Here is a 22808-nt window from a genome sequence, read left to right on the forward strand (position 1 = left end):
GTAGTCGTATTCATGAAGACAAGCAGAGTGAGAATTCAAGGGAGCTGTTACTCTCTGTATATTTTGACTCAAATTTGAGTAGCTCAGTATTTTTGTTGGAATTTAAAGTAAGTTCACTGGGATTTTCATATGTATTTGACAAGACCAAGCTTGCAGCATTTCATATTTCAAAAATTGTACTTCTAACACAAACGTGGCCCCCCCTCCAATTAACATGCCTATTTTCTGCTTATTTAGTGTTATAACGTGTGAGTGCGTGCGTGCCCTATTTGATATATGAACGTGCTGATTCCCGCTAATGAAAGAAGAGAGAATTATCGATCGGAACAATGATACATAAAATCGTACGAGCAGTCTTGATTACTTGTCAGTCCTCCTATCTGCCTAGCCCAGCCAGTTAAATACAGAACACCAATAACAGCCTCTGCAATATGAATCATTATTCACAAACATATTGGGTTTATATACCAATCAGACAGACCACATCGTACCATAAAATAGAAAATAACATTTGTACAACAATTGGCCAATTGTGGCTGTGGATAGGGGAACAGTAATCAATAGACTGGGGATAACTCAAAAATGGTAAATCGTATAATGATAGTCTATAGGTCAAAATAAATCTTATAATAAAAGGAATATGAATATGAATAGTTAAGTGACTTAGCAATTATACAATAGGAAATATACATAATACATTGGTCCATAAATAGTCCTCAAAAGTTACCATTTAAAATTCTCTTCGGGATGCAACATTTAGTCTGTTATCTATTATGATAGATCACATTTTCCAAACATCTGTAACTTAAATAATTAACACTATTTTATGTAATTCGCAAGTTGTAAAACCGTAGTTATTAGTGTGCTTACAAAGTACTTTGTTTGTTCGAATTGATAACAAAAATATCGCATTTTAAAGAACATTTAACGTACAAACAACCATTCAACAAAATCATCGGTTAAGTGCTCGCGCTCGAGACTGGTAGGTCCTAGGTTCGAATCCCGCGAGGCGGAATCGTGGATACGCACTGCTGAGGAGTCCCGCAATAGGACAAAACGGCCGTCCAATGCTTCCAGGTTTTCCAAGGTGGTCTAGCTTCAATTGACTCATGATTTCAACTGTATATAAAAATCATAATTTCGTTATATTCTTAACAAAAATAAAACATAATTTAACCTGACGGGAACTGAACTAGTCAGATCCTGACATTTTCTCGAACGACTGATTAAATTCATATTTAATCGTTTACATCATAATCTTTAGTGTCAGATTATTATTTATAATCAATAATCCTTAATTTTTATCTATTCAACTTACTTTATAAATCCCTTTGAATTGTCAATAGGGACAATATAATGAACAAACACAGAAAGGAGAATGGTCCAATTTTCTAAATATGATTCCTAAGAGTTCAAGAAGGGTTATTTCTTTCTTTATTATTTCTGGCCTAATAATCAACAAACAAGCAAAAAAAAATAACGTAAACCGCAGGAGAAATAAAAAAAAACATACAAAATGAGAAATGAAATAAAATTACTTAAATAGAAGTAGTGGGATAAATGATGAGTTTATTAATTAAATTCACCTATATAGAACAAAATCTCAAATTTCTTCAACTCTTTTCTCTATATATTACAATGAATAAGCAGAAATTAACAGAATAAAGAGAAATGAAATAATTTTTATGTATGTTTGTGTCCCTGTTTTGTTTATTAATGAGTTCGTGTACGAGTGTATACTTCCTTATATTTATATGTGTACGATAAAAATAAAACAAACAACACAATCTATCAATTTGGAAACACATAAAAATTAGATCGGGTCATGTAGTAATAATTTCAAGCAAGTGAATGAAGTCCTGTTGCAATAAAATAAATGAGATAAAAATAAATAAAAAAAGACAGAATGATTTACTTGTAATCGGTGATGACATTTTTTATTCACTTGGTTTAAATAAAGTAACATTCGCTTTTAGTTTAGTTCACAAGAAGGTTTAAATGTCTCAATCGTTAGTCAATCACCTGATTACAATAGTAAAGAAGCAACAGTTGGGATTGTGGATAATCTTAGTGATATACCGCTCTCCGAATATGAGTTTTTTAAAGCAAAGATTTCAATATCAATATTCTTATGAAGACGGGCTGAAGAAGAGAACTATATTAATACTGAAGAATCCCACATTTCACCAAAACAAGCTTGATGATTTAGCCTAAAACCTCAGGAAAATGCGATGTAAGCGAAAATAAATAACTAATAATATTGACGATGATAATAGAGTTAGTGGTATGTAAAATAAAAGACAATTTACTAACACAATTGTTCCATAGAAAGAGAATGGTTTACAGACATCTGGTATCATAATATCATTTTCCAATAGAAAAACCCGATTAAGTGGGTCGACCCTATTACAATTTAGTTACTATGCAAAAAATTTATTTCATTACAACAGTTGTAGAAATTTATTTTAAATTAGCTTTCTATCAGATAATTCATAAGAAGTAATTATTTAATTTCACTGATTATCATTTCAAGTATTAAACTCATAGTAAGTAAATGCCAGTAGGGAAAAGCCAGTATTTTATAAGAAGATTATCTGAACAAAATTTGATTAAATTCTTATTCAAGTTCATTTAATATTGTTAAAATAAATTAATATTTCTCTTAACTCTACATATTATAGTAAGCTTATATGCTTTAAAAGACTGACCTGAAAATTTAGTATTCATTTTTTATCCTTCATTGATCCAGTAGAAAACTAAGATATTTTGAAACACACTTAATACAACGTAAATTTCTTATACGTATGATCAAACAAAGAATCTTAGCTACGGATCCTATTTGGCATTGAAGATTTGCGTAGTATGTTTTAACACTTGATGCATAGTATTACTAGATCCCATCGATTATAGATATAAAGGAACTTGGTCAATTGTTAAAGTTGAGCCACTTACCCCTCGTGAGGGAAAATAGACCACTCATCACCATTCTCGAAACAACGCTGTTCTGGGCAATCATTTACACTTATCTACACTTGCTATTCATCCTTCATATGTCTCCCACCAATTCCCGATGCACTATGTCGAAGTCCTGATAATCCACTTAACCTCCACAAGAAATAGAAAAGGTGAGAGTATGCAGCCTTATATGACTCTCATCCTCACTTGCAATGTGTCTCTCAGATGTCCTACATGCACAACTATATACTCTAGTCCGTCAAATCAATTCCGGATGATGTTCACGATCTTCTCACGTAATCCATAGTGTCGAACAACGTTCCATAAGGTCCTCACTTCCAAACTGTCACACACCTCATAGTCAAGGAAGTTCATGTATAGTGACGAGTTCCACTCAATTCAGTGTTCAACGATAATCCATAGTGTCTTAATGCAGTCTCTACACAACCGATACTCACGGAATCTACAATGTCCTTCTCGAAGCTGAGCGACTACCGAATCTTTCATCCGGTTCAGTAACATTCTGTTGAAAAGGTTTCCTGGTACTGACGACAAACTGATGCCTCTATATTTTTCACAATTGCTCAGATCTCCCTTCTTCGGAATCCTGATGAGGTGTCCTTCTTTCCACTCTGTCAGTGGCACGTGTTCTCCCTCCCAATTATTCCTGAATACAACCTGGAACATGTTTGCAGTTACTTCTATTTCTGACTTCAGTGCTTTAACTGGTATATTGTCAGATCGACTGTTTCCCCACTCTTGATTTGTCTGATGGCCATGCTGATTTCTTCGATCTCTGATGGACTGACATTTATAGGAATGTCTGTGTGTGCTGTTTTGATATCCGGTGGGTTCAGTGGGATTAGCCTATTCAACAGTGTCCTAGTCATTTGCCCCGTTGTTCTTGAATCTTATAAACACTTTACTGTGTTTCAATTGAAACGGATGACATATACATATAATTGATTTTCCCAAGACGTATGAGAAACTATCAACTACATTTAAAAACAAATATTGTCTTGCGTAGTCACACAATGTCACATGAGATGAGAAAGTAAATCAGTGAGAAAAACTTGTTTTAGTAGTAGAGAAGACTTATTCATTGCATGGATAAGTGGTTTCACACATGAAAGAGCCAACGGATCGTTATTACTGGGGTATAATAATGAATTTAGTTAACAAGAATTTACGATCATTTCATTAGATAAAAATTAAATAAAAGTGAACGAAGCATAAAAGTAAATAACCTTGTAGAAGGTTTAGAGAGCTAATACAAAGAAAATTAATTAGTGAAAAGATTGATAAAAGTAACCAAACTCTTCGTATCTAAAAAATATAATAATATAGTAAGGAAACAGATGTTCAAAATAATGGTCAGGTGCATTTCTAAGAACAAAGAATTAGCCTGAGGTTAATATTAAAAGCAACAAAATGAACTATAAATGGAAATATCAGTTTCGCATCTGCTATTATACAAACGTGTATAATAAACTCCCTTTTATTCTTTTTTTCAGTTGTTTATACCATTAGTTATTTAATGTGTATCCTGGAAAAGTCTGCCAAAAGTGTTTGCGAGATTGCGAAATGTTAAAAATATCAACATAATCAATAAATTACATCTTTAGTAATATCTTGACAAGTAAATTTCATATAGTAGTTAAGTAAATTGATAAGTACCGTAAATTTGTAGTTGGAAGCAAAGAAAGACAATCCACATCCTTTATATGTTTTGTTCAATACGTATCAGCCCCTGGTATATTTAGACTTATTTCCAGGTGCCATTCATGTTCTTACTCTAACTAAATAAGCATCGAACAATAACTATTATTAAACTTTTCGAAATCTTGCATTAAATCTTTACAAGTATGACGGACTTCACACTCTTACAAAAAATATAACCGATACTTACTGAGACTCCTTTTATGGGTACAACTAAGTTTTTTTGTCTACAGTAGAACACCTTCAAAACTATTCTGTGTTACATTCACTTTGAAAATTATCGCTTATTTTACTAAGAACTGTTATCAAGTGAGATAATGTAAGTTGTATAAATAAAATATCCAGTCGTAACAAATGACTGTCTATTATTGTAGATTAACTCAACATGACCAAAAATCTCTACTATACATATGAAACAGTCGCATATTTTGTAAAAAAAATTAACACTTAAACCCATTTGTTGTAATAACTTATGTTAGTGGTCTAAATGAGCGTCAAAATCACCGATATCACAATGACAGTAAATCAGACAAACATTTTCTAAAATCAACTACATGTTCAGGACGGAATTTTGACATGGTCAACAGGAATGGAATTTTATTTAACTTTCGGCGAGATGACAAGTACTTTTCTGTATTTTTTTCTGCAGTTAATTGTAACTATATTCTCTAACAAAAAAATACTAGCCGATATCTCTATGGTCTTATTCTAGTTATTATTACATAATAACATTTTCTTATTGAATTCTAAATCTTTGAACTTGATAGGATGTTCATTGGTGAATATGAAGTTTCAATTTACTTAAATTCTTTCTCAAGTCAATGAAATATGACTACAAAAGTATGTAAGAAATCACATATTCATTTACAAGTAATTGTAGTGAATGTATAGATTATCTACATGCTTTGAAAGGAATATTCAAGTGATATTTCTTGAAGTTGAAATTTTTTAGTCAAAACTTAAGATTAACAAAACTAAAAATGATTTATAAGCAAAGATGGATAGTGGCCAGTAGGGGAATCCAGGACGTGCGTTCCGTCCTATTTATGCCAATGAGAGACTGACCAGTTGCAGTCCTAATCATCAATGGGAAGCTTAAAACAAACAATACTAATTGAAATCATGAGTCAATTGAAGCTAGACCACCAGGGAAAGCCTGGAAGCATTGGACGGCCGTTTCGTCCTATTGTGGGACTCCTCAGCAGTGCGCATCCACGACCTCGCCTCGCGGGATTTGAACCTAGGACCTACCAGTCTCGTGCCAGAGCACTTAACCGATAGACCACTGAGCCGGCATCCAACGGTGTTAATGTCTAACTTCAACCAAACCCCGAAGTTTTAATTGTGAACACTTAACTCTTAATTAAGAGTACAAAGGTTCTGAGTCATAGTTTCGTTAGAACTGTAGTAATTCGAATCTAAATTATCTACGCAACTGTAGTCGGTACTTAATTATAGTCTTTATCATATATTTCATTTATTTAATGCCTAAATCATTTCAATCATTCGTATAATTTTGTATTTAAAACGATTCCCTACCTTTAAACTAATAATTAGTTTCGAATTTAGTTCTACTCAACTTGACAGTTTAACAACGTTTAAAGCTTTCTAGTCATGAAATGATTATTGTTTCAAAGTGATTTTATCAAATTACTGTCATAGCTCAGTGTAGAATATTTGCATGACAATTTAATTGATCATAACCTTTTATTAAGTATACAAAATTTCACTGACTATTCTCATTTAATAAAAGTTATATTAGATCAGAAAAACCATTGTGCTGAATATCATCAAAGATTAAATGTTTTAAACCAATGTTATCGTAAATTGATAAGAGCCACAATAACTTAAGTTGATGAGAATAATTTGAACGGATTGAAAGAAAGCACCGGAAGTTATCAACGTAGAGTGATATATATATACGAAAGATGTCATAATTGTAACAATTCAAGTGTTTAAAATCAACTTTATAATTATATTGGTAACCACTTAAGAACGTCACATTATCAGAAGGTTTAAATATCCTGAAATCAGGTTAAGAAAACAATTTCAAGGAAGAGTAAATCCAACACAGAACAATTGTCAGTTACATTTAAGTCATACCACTTTAAATATTGCTAAGCAGTGGATGTAGCGTTTCTTGCACTCCTGTTACCATATTTACTTCAATTACCACTCTAGAAACAAATATATGATACATCCTCAAAAACTTGTTATCGGAAAACAGACAACAATGTTACTTAATGAATATGAACTAAATATTTCAACTTCAACAAATTGAGTGCTAGTAACTACACAATTTCAGTAACAAAACTAGATTGTGAGTCGTTTTAGTGTAAAAGGTAAACTAAGCTATGAAGAGAACTGGTTGCTCAGTTCACGAATTTGAAAGCAATCTATACATCTAAACTTCCACTTTCAATTATTTCCTGGTATAGTATGATATAAAAAATTTGGTAAATACACAATTATTTTAAAAATGAAATAAATAAACTCCGTCGAAGAAAATCGGAGATTATTGAATAACAGATAAAAATGGTTTTAAATATACATGGGTAGTTTCAACAATGAATGCAGAGATAAAACAGTATAATTTAAAAGTAGGATTCAAACCAGATGAGAATCGTATTTTATACCACAATGATTAGAGAATTGTTATTAATGAATGTGATTAGAAAAAATTTACTTACTTTTAGTTACAAGCACCAACAAAATAAAATAATTCTTAAAAAAGCTGGAGTGATTCTACGTACATGATACGGTAGGTAAGCATCATCAAACAGTTGATCAGTATTTTCACAACCGAACATTAATATAATGTCTTATAAATAAGTAGACGCAGTCAAAGATGAATCAAACTATGTTAAAAAACACCAACAAGTTTCGTTCACAAAAGTAAAATCAAAACACATTGTACATGATGATGAGCTAAAACATAAAAAATTTCCGTGAACCATTTCATAACAATTCTGAATCCTTTAACCTAATATCAACTGGTCGTTTTGCACTCGCCTGTAGTCTAAAAGTAAGCAACGATTAGTGAAACCAGGTCGAGGATGGTCAGAGTCCGCTATCTTTCTCCAAATGCTCTCACATGGCCACGCGTATACAACCACCGACAGGGAAGCCCTACTCACTGCCTTCTCGTGGTGGGGATGTTGTTTACGAAATACAGAGAACGAAAAACGAATATCTGGAGCTCTAACAGGCTTGGTGGACACGGAAGACCCATCTAAGGGAGTTGCAAAACTCTGATTCTAAACTAATGGTGTACATCGGCTCTAGAATCCTGAGGGGACAATCGGCATATGGACTTATTGTTGGTCACCGGCTATCATGGGACTGAATCTCCTAAAGTTGCTCCACTGACTTGTGGGTTAATGATTCGGGGTTTGGTCCTCTAATAGAATCACATGGTTCGGTTTGGGAACCTGGGCTGTATTCCAGTCCTCACTCAAATCGAATGAAGTGTGGTGCATACATTTTTGATGCTTCCTTGTACCAATGTTTATATGTTTAAACAGATAAATTACCATTAGATAATTGCTGATTTTATTTTCAGAAATATGAAAATAATCGAACTTTATCAACAGTTGTATTTTTTTATTTTTAAAAAAAACTAATGTATTTATGTATCAGGACAATAAAATAAGGATAGCTGTACTTTTGTTGCATATTACAAAGTTTATAAGACGGTAATAACTACTTTTGTGATTCAGACTGATATGCGAACTTTATTTGGTCTGCCGATCCAATCAAACGTTTAGACCCTTCAGCTTTAGCCACACGACTGCCGAATTGCATTGCACGTTTCGGTTGTTTAGATGCATAATTCAAATTCAACATTAAAGCAACTTGACGTAACAAGAATTTCTCTCCTTGACCTTTAGGTAGATCTGGATTTATCTAATAAAATGAAAATCATATAAAGTTTATTAAACGATTTGATTTTAGTTGCATCATTAAATAATCACTTGAAGGTTATTGGGTATTAATGTCAATATTTTGTTCGAAATTTAGATGTTCTCACTTATCGGTAACTAAGTCATAATTTTCATGTTGTTCATTTCTTTGTTCTCATAGTGTTTTACTGATTTGGTTGTTGTGTGCCTACTGATCTGAATGACTAGATATTGTTGTGGGCCTTTCTTGTTACTACGTAGTTGAACACGTTCAGTAGAAAGAACATCAGTCTTACGGGGGGTAAGGGGTCAAGTCGATTGACTCGATAGTAACATATCTAACTGAAGCACTGTTATGTTTACCTAGATCACAAGGAGAGATTCATTTCTTTCAAGATCACACATAAGAGTTTCTGACAAGTTCACAAAACCCAGGTTCAGATTGATTCCTACCAACTAACTCTTAATATAGTATAACATAACATTGCACAACAGGGTTTATTTCTAAATTATTGTAGAAATGACTAAATCCCAACGTTAGAATTAACTTCATTTAACATTTCGGTGTGGATAACCTTTCACTGTAATAGCATGCCTTTATCAGTGTGATTATACATACGGTAATAAACTAAAACAATTAACTTATATATGAAAAACATATTCAATATTATATATCTGCAAAGTACTTATCAGACCACGGTTAACCAACCGAGAATATTTATGCAGATAACCAATCAGCCTAAAAATTTGAACTTCAGACTAACGCGGCACTTTGCAATGAAGTAAACTTCATCCTGCACCAAAAGTCTGAGAAAACTTACACATCTCTTAGTGAAGAGTTCTGACGGACAATAATTTCACACCTTTTTTCTTACAATGTTGATTACTTTTATACAAAAACCCGGGAATCCATACAGTAAATAAATACTTTTAGAGTTTGCTTTTCGCAAGTTTCTAATACTATAATCACATTTGTTTGTATGTTTCTTTCGAAATGTCTAACCTAAACACACTAAGTCATACATCGATAACTTTGTAATTTTAAAATAAAACAAATACTTAACCATGATGAATTTAGATTCATTGAAGAGTTGACAATACTAATTTATAACAAGTATGAATAAAAAATGCATAACTACGAAGCGTAACAGACACAGAAATCGCTACTGAAAATATAGGAACAAAATAAACTGATTACTTTAATTTAATTCAAATGATGAGTTTGTGATTCGTTTCCTTGAGAAAAGTACGAAACCACTATGTCAATGATATATATTATATATATTCAAGTTCTTGATCAATAATACCAACATAAAAGATAGGTGAATTTAATCTTAATTTACCAGGAAGTTAGAAAGCTTTGAATGATTAATGACTTACAATCGGCCAAAATAAACGATTTAGATAAACCGAATAACTGTAAAAAGGGACTAATAAAAATCGTTAAACATTATTCAGTGATTGTAAGTAAAGATGGATAGTGGCTAGCAGTGGAATCCAGGACGCACGTTTCGTCCTATTTGGGACTCGTCAGCTGGATGTACCTGTATCTCAAAGTTGATGTTCACTCTGGGACTCGAACCCAGTACCTTTCGCTTCAAACGCCATCACGTTATCCACTCAGCTACTGAGTCCTGATGGCCGCTTGCTTGTGCCATGAGGTGAAGCTTGAATTCACTTAGTATTGTTTGTTTGAACCTTCCCACAGAAAAATGTTTTATTTAAACATCATCAATGCTTCTGAATTAAGCCAATATCGAGGCAATACGCACAGTATGCACATATGCCAATAAGAGACTGACCAGTTGCAGTCCTAAGCATCAATGGGAAGATCCAAACGAGCAATTTTAAGTGAATTATTCAGTGAGTTTAGTTGGATTCGAATTATGTCTGATCAGTATACACATGGGGGAGAATCGTGCCACCGTACAAATTAATTAAAGCTAAACACTTGAACCACAGATTTTCCACTCAAAGTTTTGAAATTATCCTAGTAGTAACAAGATCTGTGCATGATGATCTCAATCATTATTGGAGTTGCGGTTTTAAATTAGTGAGAACAAATGGACAAGAGCAAAAACATATCTAACAAATAGTATTGGATTTTCAGAACTTCTTCAGTCGATATGTTTCAGTAGTGGGAAATCGCTATAAGAAAACTTAAAATAAATATACAATAATAATATTTATATTCAACATAGACTGACAAACATATTTTAGGCTGATACGGTGAATTTTATAAATAAGAAGAGAAGTGACATAACAACAAGTGATCATTAACAAATTATCCACAGTAATGAATGAAAGTGAGTATAAGGTTATTATGCTAACAAATAAGACAGAAATATATCTTATTTAAACATCACCGATGTCTGTCTTGAGGATTCAATTCAAAATTCATTTATATCCCTGATTATCAGTCAGATAAGGAGGGCAACTGCATTCTGCACCAATGGTCGTTAATTATTATTCTCGATGGTAATCTCACTAGAATAATCTCCTTGGTTAGACTAAGGTCATTGGTATTAAATAGACAATCCAAGCTAACGAATCAAAACTCCGACTAGATCAACACAACTGCTCTCCGTTATTAAGATCCGTGCACACAAGCTACAAGAATAACTAATAAGAATTCTGATTATATTTACACCAGCATATCAATAACTACTCTTAATATGTAACTGAATCTTGTATAAAATCGAATAGCGGAATATAGTTTATTCCAACACCTTCCAATATATAATAGAAAAACTATCAGCAAAATACGGTAAAACCTTAAGTTGATGGAGTAGTACATACAGTATAAAACAAGAGACGTTAACCTGACACTACTATCTTACATACTATACCTAACTGTTAAAATGAATAAAATATAGATCAGGGATTTTCGAATATCATTAGGACGTGTGACAGATTGGGCATTGATTCTGTCTGCAGGAAAGCATGATATACTCTAAGTAATTTAGGTTTAAAGAATCATTATGTATTTAGACATCCGAATATATCGAAGTCCAGTCGGCAGAAAACTCAGCAAACGTGTATGTGGTTTTGTTAAGCTGAGTAAAGATCAATCCCGAAACCGTAAATACCGGTACATCATAATGGAGTGACCAAGGTTCGAATTTTACGGAGAGCAGCAGTCCACTCAATCTTCCAGACACCCTTTGTTGAGGAGTGATAACTAGCAAGAAACCTTCGTTCACACCGCACTGTTGCTTACCATTAACTACTTAACAGAGAGTACACCACTATGTAAAGTCACTTAGCTCAACAACTACATTAAAATTAAGTTAACAGGATTAGATTAACACTGTACATTATAAAAAAAGACTCAAGCAAATTAATGTGGAAAAGCGAAATTGGTCAACAAATGGGCGGATAGATAAATCAAAACAAAACGATGCCATCACACGAATCAGTAGTTATGGCAAATTGTAAGGAGAGATAGTGCGCCGGAATGATACACAGAGCAAACATTTTATCAATATGTAGGCTGGAAATCTAGTTGAAAAAAGTAAGATACCTTAAAAACATTACTAGACAAAAGCAGTCAAGAGTATCAACATTTTTATCCAGGTTGCAGAACAGCAATTCTCTTATAATATACAAAACTCTTGACGGATACGTTGAAAATGTAAATACTAACGATTTTAAAATAAATATACTGAGATCCGGAACAAGACTGAAGAACGAGTTAAAAGAAGTCACAAGTACCCGTATAAGTTTTTGAAACCTTATTTGTTTTGTCAATCTAACTAATCAAATAATTCTTTTAGAAATGAGCTAGCATTTCTTTTCTATATCTTATACTTATATTTATGTAATCGGATTTATTGTCCAATCGATTATCCCTGCTAAGATTTTTCACTACGATACTTATTAAAATTTTCATAATTCTATCTCAAGTGATGAACATTCAACAAAGCTTACCAAATAGGTAACTATTTATCATTACTCAATCCCTTAACACTATACATTCATTTATTTGTCAGAAAAATACAAACATATAGTGTAATGTGGTCTACTTATATCCTCATAAGTAGTATATGGTGATGGTCAGACATAGAATGTATTTTGGCAGAAGACCGATGAGGGAAGAACTGAAATGAAGCGCAATCGGTAGGAACATGCATGAACAATGGAATTAGATAAGATGAACTGCTATTCACAGAAGGAACAGTGAAGATTGAGACAATTGATTGTTATTTTGCAAACTAACTGTTTGCTGTATGGTTATCAGAATTTAGTGAGATTTGTGCTTAAATACATTTGATCGTCCCATTAGTGTTTGTTCATTACAATAGATCCTCTAAGTATCTGCATTTATAAGATCATAACCTTGGTAACTTATTGATAAAGTAATTTCTCTAAATACTATAACCATTAAATTTACTCGTGTCACTGAATTTTACCTTCGTAATTAACTACCGTTATTCTTTCATAAGTAATTCTAAATTTATTGACTGACTCATCAATATTTAATGTACAATCATAATTAGAAGCGAAATAAAAGAACAAAGAAAAAAAATCTCATCTATATGATTCCCTTGAAGAAAGCCGGAACAAAGATTTGAGCAGAATAACATATATTCGTTTGATTTTGTTAGATTGCCATCAGTATGTGTACAAACTGAATCATTTAAAATCGTAATTACAAAATGATTTCTTTTTTTAAAAAAGTACACAAATGAGTTTAGTTGGAAACTTATTTCAATAAAACTCAACACGGTATACGAGCGATGTAAATAAATTTCAAATATTCAATAAAAATATTACAAACATATATCTTATATGGAAGAATAATTTATGATATAGATAGTAAAAAAAAAGGCCAGACAGCTAGAAGAAACAAATGACTATTAGATTACCGAAGAGTAGCTGCTAGCAGGTAATAAAATGAGTAGAGCTCAACTAATTAAAATGAAATTATCGATCTAGAAGAGAGGCGAAAACATACTTAGTGATAGAATCAATCAAGAGAAATATCTAAACAAAATTTTATGATACAACAAAAAGGTTTTTTCTCGCTAAATCCGTTATTTCCCAGCGCGAATTCTTCAAAAATGTTTTTTTTCTTGAAACTTAATTGCAGTTCTCTTTTTTTTGTTTTAATCAAAGACTGATACACTGACTTGAAAATTACTGATTGATTGTCTTCTATTTGCTTATTCAGGTAGTGAATTATACAGTTCTTAAGTATTGTCTTAAAACAAAACCTTTAAAATAAATTAAAACGTTGATTCATAGATTTTTTCTATGTAAAAAAATGCTGGAGATAAGGCAGAAATCCTACATATTCGAATGTTTCTATATGAGAAATCCTACACATGGAGTTTTGAGTAGAATATCGATTATTTGATCTCAGTTACTAAACAAACAGTAAAACGTTTAAGTAGTGTATCAAGGGAAAGCAATTGGCAACAACACTGTAATAAAAAAAAATTGCTAGCCAGAAAAAATTCAAACCATTTAAACTCTGACCTCTGAGTTGAAGGAAGAATTATGACGCCTCAGCATGAAAACCGAGATTCTTCGGAAGTCACGAGGCTAATGCACCTTCTAACAACCAGAACAACAATTAACATAGGTAAATGGAACGTCCGGACAGTGTGGGAGACCGGGAAGACCGATCAAATAGCAATGGAAAAGAGGAGATACAAATCAGCAGTACTTGGTATCGGAGAAACCCATTGGACCCAAGCTGGACAGCAGAGGTTAGATACGGGAGATGATGCTGTATTCCGGTCACGGAGAAAATAATCCACACACTCAGGAAGTAGCTCTAATGCTGTCCAGAGAAGCAATTAAACACTTATAGGATGGGAATCTCATGGAACTAGGATCATCAAAGCATCATTCAAAACGAAGAAGGAGGGAATCTTAATGAATGTTACCCAATGTTATTCACCCACCAATCAGAGCAATGACGATGATAAAGATCAGTGTTACGAGAGACTGCAATCAATCATAGCTAAGTGGCCAGGAAACGACCTGACCATCCTGATGAGTTATCTAAACTCCAAACTCAGAATGGACAACACAGGATATGAAGATATCACGAGACGATATGAACTGACTAGGAGAAATGGTCGAGAATGGAGGGAGATTTGCAAGTATATATGCATTCAACAAATTGGTTATAGGCGGCACAATATTTCCACACAAACGCATACACGAAGCTACATGGATATCACCGGACCACACCACGGAGAACCAGATCGATCATATTTGTATCAACGAAAAATTCCGAAGGACAATGGAAGATGTGAGAACCAGGAGAGGAGCTGACATAGCTTCAGATCATCACTAGCCGGTTGTGGCCAAGATGAAACAGAAGCTAAAGAAACACTGGACAACTAGACAAACAGCACTACGAAGGTGCAATACAGCCCTCCTTCGAGATACTAACAAACGCAACGAATTCAAGATAACTCTCAACAACAAATTCTAAGCTTTAGAAGATCTACCGGAAGAAGAAACTACGTTGGAGGTCAACTGGGAAGGGATCAAAGAAAACATTAACTTCAACGTCTTAGGAGGTTCAGCATCGCAAGAAGCATCGCAAGAAGCATCATCGTAAGCTTAATTTTGTCTCAGAACTTAATGGACAAGATTCAAGAAAGGAAGAATAAGATGATAGCAATTAACATCAGTCGAACACGAACAGAGAAAGTCAAGGCACAAGCAGAGTACACAGAAGCAAACAAGCAAGTGAAGAAGAGCATCAAAGCCGACAAGCAGAAATACATGGGAGAACTAGCAACGACGGCAGAAAAATCTGAAAGAGAAGGGAATGGGAAACAACTATATGATACAACGAAGAAACTAGCAAGGAGATATAGTAAACCGGAGAGGTCAGTCAAGGACAAAGAAGGAAAGACACTCAAGGAGATTGAAGAACAGAGGAAAAGATAGATAGATAGAATACTTCGAGGAACTGCTGAATAGACCAGCCCGATTGAATCCATCGGATATTAAAGCAATACCTACAGACTTTCCTAAAGATGTCATTCCACAAACGATCGAACGATTCAAGATGGCCATCAGACAAATCAAGAATGAGAGGGCAGAAAGACCTGACAATATACCAGCTGAAGTACTGAAGTCAGACATTGAAGTAACTGCAAACATGCTTCATTTTCTATTCAAGAAGATTTTGGAGGAAAAAAAGTGCAAACAGAGTGGAAAGAAGGATATCTCATCAAGATACCAAAGAAAGGAGATCTGAGCAAATGTGAGAACTACAGAGGCATCACATTGTTGTCAGTACCAGGAAACGTTTTCAACAGAGTGTTGCTGAATCGGATGAAAGACGCTGTAGACGCCCATCTTCGAGAGCAACAGACTGGATTCCGTAAGGATAGGTCGTGCACAGACCAGATTGCGACACTACGGATCATCGTTGAACAATCAGTTGAGTGGAACTCATCACTATACGTCAACTTCATTGACTATGAGGCGTTTGACAGTGTGGGCAGGATAACATCTCGAAACCTTCTTCGAAACTATGGAGTTCCTCAGAAGATTGTCAATATTATCCAGAACTCATACGATGGACTACGGTGCAAAGTGGTGCATGCAGGACAGCTGACAAATGCATTTCCAGTAAGGACCAGAGTCAGACAAGGCTGTCTACCCTCCCCTTTCCTCTTTTATCTGGTGATTGACTGGATTATGAAAACCTCAACATCTGACGGGAAGCACAGAATACAATGGACATCTCAAAATCAATTAGACAATTTGGACTTCGCAGATGATCTATGTCTTCTATCCCATACACATCAAGAAATGCAGGTCGAGACAAACAGTGTGGCAGAAGCCTGTCTACATCGGTAGGCCTCAACATACACAAGGGAAAAGGTGAGATCCTGAACAAAAGCACGGAGAACACCAACCCAGTCACATTTGATGGAGAAACTCTGGAAGATGTAGAAACATTCACATACCTGGGAAGCATCATTGATGAACAAGGAGGATCTGATGCAGACGTAAAGGCGAGGGTTGGAAAAGCAAGGACCGCATTTCTACAATTGAAGAACATATGGAATTCAAAACAACTCTCAACCAATATCAAAGTCACAATCTTCAATACGAACGTCAAGACAGTTCTACCGTACGGAGCCGAAACATGGGGAACTACTACAACCATCGTCAAGAAGGTACAAGTATTTATAAATAGTTATCTTCGTAAAGTACTTAACATTCACTGACCGGATACCATTAGCAATAGCATTCTTTAAGAGGGGACAAGCCAGCTTCCAGCTGAAGAGAAAATTAGGAAAAGACGTTGAAAGTGGATTGGACATACATTAAGGAAATCACCGAATTGTATCACGACTCAATCCCTAACTTGAAATTCGCAAGGGAAGCGGGAAAGAGGAAGGCCAAAGAACACATTACGCAGGGAAATAAAAGCAGATATGAAAAGGATGAATAACAACTTGAAAGACCTGGAAAGGATTACCCAGGAGAGGTTTGGATGGAGAATGCTGGTGGGCGGCCTATGCCCCTCCACAAGGGGTAACAGGTGTAAGTAAGTAAGTAAGCAAATAAGTCATGTTGCATGTGAATATTATGGTGGAAAAGAGCCCTATAACTAATCAACGTTCCTGGATTCACAAGCACAGGTAAACTAAACTAGCCAGATTTTGAAAATGTATACAAATAAATAACCATGAGATTTATATATCTTTTTATACAGCTAACAGCCTATTAGTTCTTTTCTAAATGATGAAATATTTAGGATGATGATGTATAAGGACATAGATGTGTTACCGAAGTATTTATCAACATTCCACATCTTAGAACGCATTTTGGATTAAACGCAGATCTTTAGTGTCTTAGGAAAGGCGCTTCACTTGTTATGACGGGCTCCAGGCATGTGCATTGATAGTTTCATGTATTTCCGAATATATCTAGTTCGTTTGTGTTAATTTCAAGAAGAAAGTAAGGAGGAAAATCCTGATTGAACGAAAGTTTTAAAAATATAAAATAATAGAATTATTATATCTATTAGTTTTAGAAATGAAACTATAAATTTAGAATTGATTAAATTAGAAACTATAAACACTTTTAAACAGTTGAATAGAGGTCATCAGTAGAATTCAGAACATGCGTTAGGACGTAGTGGCCAAGTAGATAACGCGTTTTGAGTTTGAAGGGGAAGATAGTGGGTTCGATATTCGATGTGAACATCAACACGGCGATAGAGGCACGTTCAGCTAAAGAATTTTCAACAGTACATAAGATGTGACCTGCATTTCATTGCTAACCATTACCACTAAGTCTGTTAAAAAAAAAATGCTTCTGGCTTAAAAGTCATATGGAAGCAATATGTACACGATACACGTACTCCAAAATAAACTGATCGACTGAAGTTCTTATCATCAACGAGAAGATCTAATACAACCATTACAAATGAGTTAATAAACACGTTTAAAGTCCAACACATTTTCGTCACTTCAATCGACATGCTGTAAAGATACAATTTATTCAGTAATAAAATTACGTGGTTCATCATCTGATAACTAAGCACTATGCTTGAATTAGTCTCAGGATAAGATATTTAAATCTTGAATAATTAACTAATAAAACAATGGTTATCAAAACGATTACAAAGATAGTATGCTGATAAATTTCAGTTTGTACCACTACCTCTCGTTAACTGCTTAAAACAAATCATTAATATAAACTAATTACTAGGAGCAAATGAGTGCGGTAATATTCCAGTGTGTAAAATATAATTTTGTTTCACTTATAGTTGATATGAAGTTTAGAAATTTAAGTAAATTGAATAATTATCAACTTCCACTTGCAAAGTTTATTCTTTATATAATAGTTAGTATAAAAGTGCTGATGGTAGGAATTCGACAGAAAACCATTTACTAATTGATTATATTATTATTGTTGTTTTATACATCTGAACTTTTGTCCTCTTAAACAGAGACACTGTTTATTTTTAGTGATCTTTTGTCCTTTCAGTACGCGTAACGTTTGTTGAATTTTGCAAATTCTTTTGAACATATGAATGCGACATCGTAATTAATTATTTCGAAATAAAGACATGATTTTTAGTAATGGAATAGACAAGTTATTTTCTAAATAGTAACGGCAAAAACAAGTAGAGAATTTGGAGCTACACAAAGATTGGAATCCAGTTAGTGAAACACTCGGATTATCTAGACATAGAACAACAAATAGAAGTTCTTAATAATTCTAAAGCAAGAAAATCTCATGAAATCTGTATAAAACAACAGTTGAGCAATATCATCAGAGACTAAATGCATTAATATATAATGGTCAGTACAAAACCTCCGTAATTATACTATTTTTTGTATTATAATCAGTTGAGATAAAAGTACTATGAGAATCGGTTTTCTGAGAAACAGGTATTGTTTAGTATTTCATTGTTTGACTTGATTACATTTTCGTTTAAGTGGTAAGACCCGTAAAATAACCGTCTTTCACATCTTTACAGAAATAGATTCCATGATTTTTTGAAAATAAAGTTGTCTAGTAATCCTCCCAATATGACGACCTTTCAAGATGCACGTAAAACAACAAATACACCTAAAGGTAACAAGAATATTTAATGTTCGGCTGGGGCAAACATTATGTTTATATCCTTGGGTGTTCTCCTATGTAGAACGTCATTAGTAATATCTCCATTTAACTGTAAAACATACGTGAAAAAATGTCAGCAGACAGTGACAGTAATAATTATAATAATAACCTCATTTATCCACGGTTCTTTGTGTGATGGCAAGCTTTTTGTAATATCATCGGTTACTTAGATGACTCTAAAGTTCTCAACTATTTCCATTTAAGGATTGAGTTGAGTAGGTCATCACTACCTTATAACATCTACTTAGGATTCGAATGAGAAGTAAATTATTTAAAATTCAACCAAGTATGACTTAGAATGTTTAGTAGGGCATGACTAACTAAACAATACTAATTCTAATTACGATACTATGTAACTCAAATTTAATTGTGACAAGAAAATTGTATTTTCACAAATCACAAGTCCTCTTATTTACTAACAAACACAAAAAGTTAGAGCTAGTTGTCCGATTGAACACACTCATTTCCCATTATTTATTACTGGTTGCTCATCTCAACGGCAATATCGAAGAGACACCAAAAAAAAAGTACATACGCACAAAATAACATTTTAACAAATTTATAGATTATCACAAGCCAATAGTGAATAAATCACATTTACAACACATGAAAATAAACAAAATAATTTCCAAAACACATAAATAAGTTAACAAAATTATGTTTAACACAAAATAAACATTATTTAAAAAATGTTCAGGATGTTGTCATCATTAATGTCGTGGATAATATAATGGAATTTCATATAAATAAATAAAAAACAGTCTTTCCGTTGTAACGAGGAAAAAATGTAAATAAATTAATAAACAGGAAAACAGCAAATGAACTAATTAATTTGTCCCAAGGAATTCGGGATGAGTTATATATATGTATTTATATAATTATATTACCATCCACTTAATCTAACTAAACCCTGTTTATGTAGTATGTGTATGTTTACGACGAAACGATACATATCAATAATAATAATAATAATAATAATAATGATAAATTCCGGTGCTCAAGATAAATGTTGATCATTTTCCAAGTGGGCTAAATTAATTACAAACAGTTTAATCAACCATAACAGAAGTTATTGCGAGCACAAGTCAACCTAGGTTAGACAACCATGGACAAAATTTATGATGAACCGGAGAGTTGTTTCGCCCCAGTATAAGACTACACGAAGGTGACCTGAAGTTCATGGGTCTAACTCCTGATGGGATCGGATGACACTTAAATTAACCCTGTGTAATAAGACATATCCAAAGCTTGAAGCACTGGAATTAAGCTCAGTGCCATTGCATTCTCCATAAAACCTGAACGTTTGAGATTCGATAGTGTGTGAAGTCATGAGTCTAGAACGATGAGGAGTTTCAATACCATTTGATACAACCAGTCTCTGTATTACCCACATTTTCGATGCATATCGAAAATCTAGGAAATGTAAAGTTTTCATAATTGAAAATGAAAAAAATATTCTTCCCTGATTATTCTCAACTTATATCATTTCTGCTGAACAAACAAATAATAAAAATATAAATTAACAGTATGGCATGCAGGATGAAAAAATTCCACTAATAAGTCGGTAGTTAGAAGTAAAACGTTTGGAAAAAACTCATCGTGGCATTAATAAATATTCTAATTTCATATGATTTAGAAAGCGGTCCAAATATTTATTACCGTTCATTTTAACATCCATAAACAGTGACAAATTCATTTCACCTACAGTTCCAAGCTTACATTCCGTATAATTTAAAACATATTTGCCTCAATTGTGACCATTTATTATGATTATTTATTTGAAATCATAAATAAATAGAATCTAATTAGATTAGACAGCTTTTTCAATTCACAACTTCAAATCCATTTGAGGAAGTTATAAGCTAATAGGTAGTTATCAAATTATTTATCTATTTAGTTTACTATATATTCATTGAAAACCTGGAAATAATGCAATGCACAAGTCAATAATGGATTTAACAATTATAAATAATCCATTTTAATAATTTGTCACATAACTTCAGACAAGCATATAATTAGGAATGCACTAAAATAAACTTTACAGATTGATAACATCATGTAATGTTGAACAATACAACTTATATTGAAAATAGTAATTTTGTACTTTGTTAGAAGGATTAATTAGCGAATCTGTCAGCTACATAAGTCACACAAGTCACATTAGGAATAATATTGTTAGTGTAGCTGATCAATATACCCCAAGTATTAAACCATACGAGGTATTATATATACTCTAAATCTCATTCCATATCATGACTTCGAAAATACCGTTTTATTATCTTTTTATGAAAACTGTGTACCGGCCTCAGTACACCGGCAGTTAAGCGCTCGCTATGTGATGTAAGGTACTGTGTTAGATCCCTGATAAGGTAGTGAATCCGTACTTTACAGTCCCATAATGAGACGAAATAACTGTTAAACGCTTCCTGGTTTTCTAAGACCAATCCTCTATGTAAACTACAACTGATTCAACAGGCACAGGTGTGCAAAATCAGTTTTTGGTGGCACTTTTACTTGGAGTCACGATAAGTGTATCGATCGGGTAATTTCATCCCCAATCCACTTTAAATTAGATTACAGAACCAAAGAATGAAGCCAGTATAGTTAGTTTTAATCTCATTGTACAGTCGTTTGAGAGATTCATTGGAAACACATTTTAGAAAATATAATTCAACAACTACTCACTCATAATAAACTAAAAGCTGTTTATCAGTCTCATGTTACGGATAAACTAATTCTTACTTTCAGCTGTGCTGATATTTACCATAAAAGGCACTTAAAGTGAACACTTATAGAAGTACTTACTTTAAATTCCAAAGGAATCTTAACTAAAAAATTCACAATTCTTTCGTCAAGATAAGGTAAACGCGGCATTCGTCCATGAGCGGATATTATTCTATCAAAACAGAAAAATTGTCAATAAATAACATTATTGGTTAAGCATCATCAAATATAAATCACTGAAATGAAAATTAAAGGGTTTCACTCCTAAATTGTGAATAACTAGTAAGGTTATAAAAACTAAGCAGATGAAATCGCCCTCTGACTTAGCGCTTACCATGTATGGAACGAACAAAAAATAATCAGAAAAGTAATTGAAACAGCCCCAGATAAACGAGAGTTTTAGTTCTGACTGCAAAAATTTAAACCAATCAATTTATGCATATAGTGTTCTGACAGTTAAATGATAAGACGATCTGTGTTTCAGAAGTTAGACTACTACAACTTTACTGTACTTAATTTCAACAATTGTTTGATTTCTTTCGTAGTATAGATCCAAAACTTTGTTTAGAAGGATTTATTATGAAGAGTTCTAGTTTTGATTGTAGTACATGTATTTCACATAAAATAATGTTCAGTTATAGCGAATTAATTTTAAATTTCTCGGTGCCAGTTTTAGTATGCCCTTGAAAACAGTATATATATGCCCTTCATTTACTACGCTTACGTTGAGTGCATGTGGATGGGAAAGAATTAAAAATGGAATAACTTGCATAATATCTGGCTTGTTTACAATTTGCAATGACCGCTATTGAAATTTTTTTAAATGCAGCAATACCGAAAGATATTTTCATTGAAAGAAACATTCCATTTAAGAACAAAATTTAC

The 22808-nt window shown here is 33.3% G+C and overlaps 1 protein-coding gene across 1 annotated transcript; it reads right to left on the reverse strand.

The window, feature by feature from the left end:
- Positions 1 to 8376: 8376 nt before the first annotated feature.
- Positions 8377 to 22658, reverse strand: Smp_133560 (putative asparagine synthetase; the record flags this gene model as incomplete). Its single annotated transcript, XM_018788519.1, has 3 exons — positions 8377 to 8580; positions 22005 to 22095; positions 22648 to 22658. The coding sequence occupies 3 exons, from the start codon at positions 22656 to 22658 to the stop codon at positions 8377 to 8379; spliced, it is 306 nt and encodes a 101-aa protein (XP_018654054.1).
- Between the last annotated feature and the right edge of the window lie 150 nt (positions 22659 to 22808).

This window comes from Schistosoma mansoni, chromosome W (genome assembly GCF_000237925.1).
Source record: "Schistosoma mansoni strain Puerto Rico chromosome W, complete genome".
In the NCBI taxonomy this organism is placed as follows: Eukaryota; Metazoa; Platyhelminthes; class Trematoda; order Strigeidida; family Schistosomatidae; genus Schistosoma; species Schistosoma mansoni.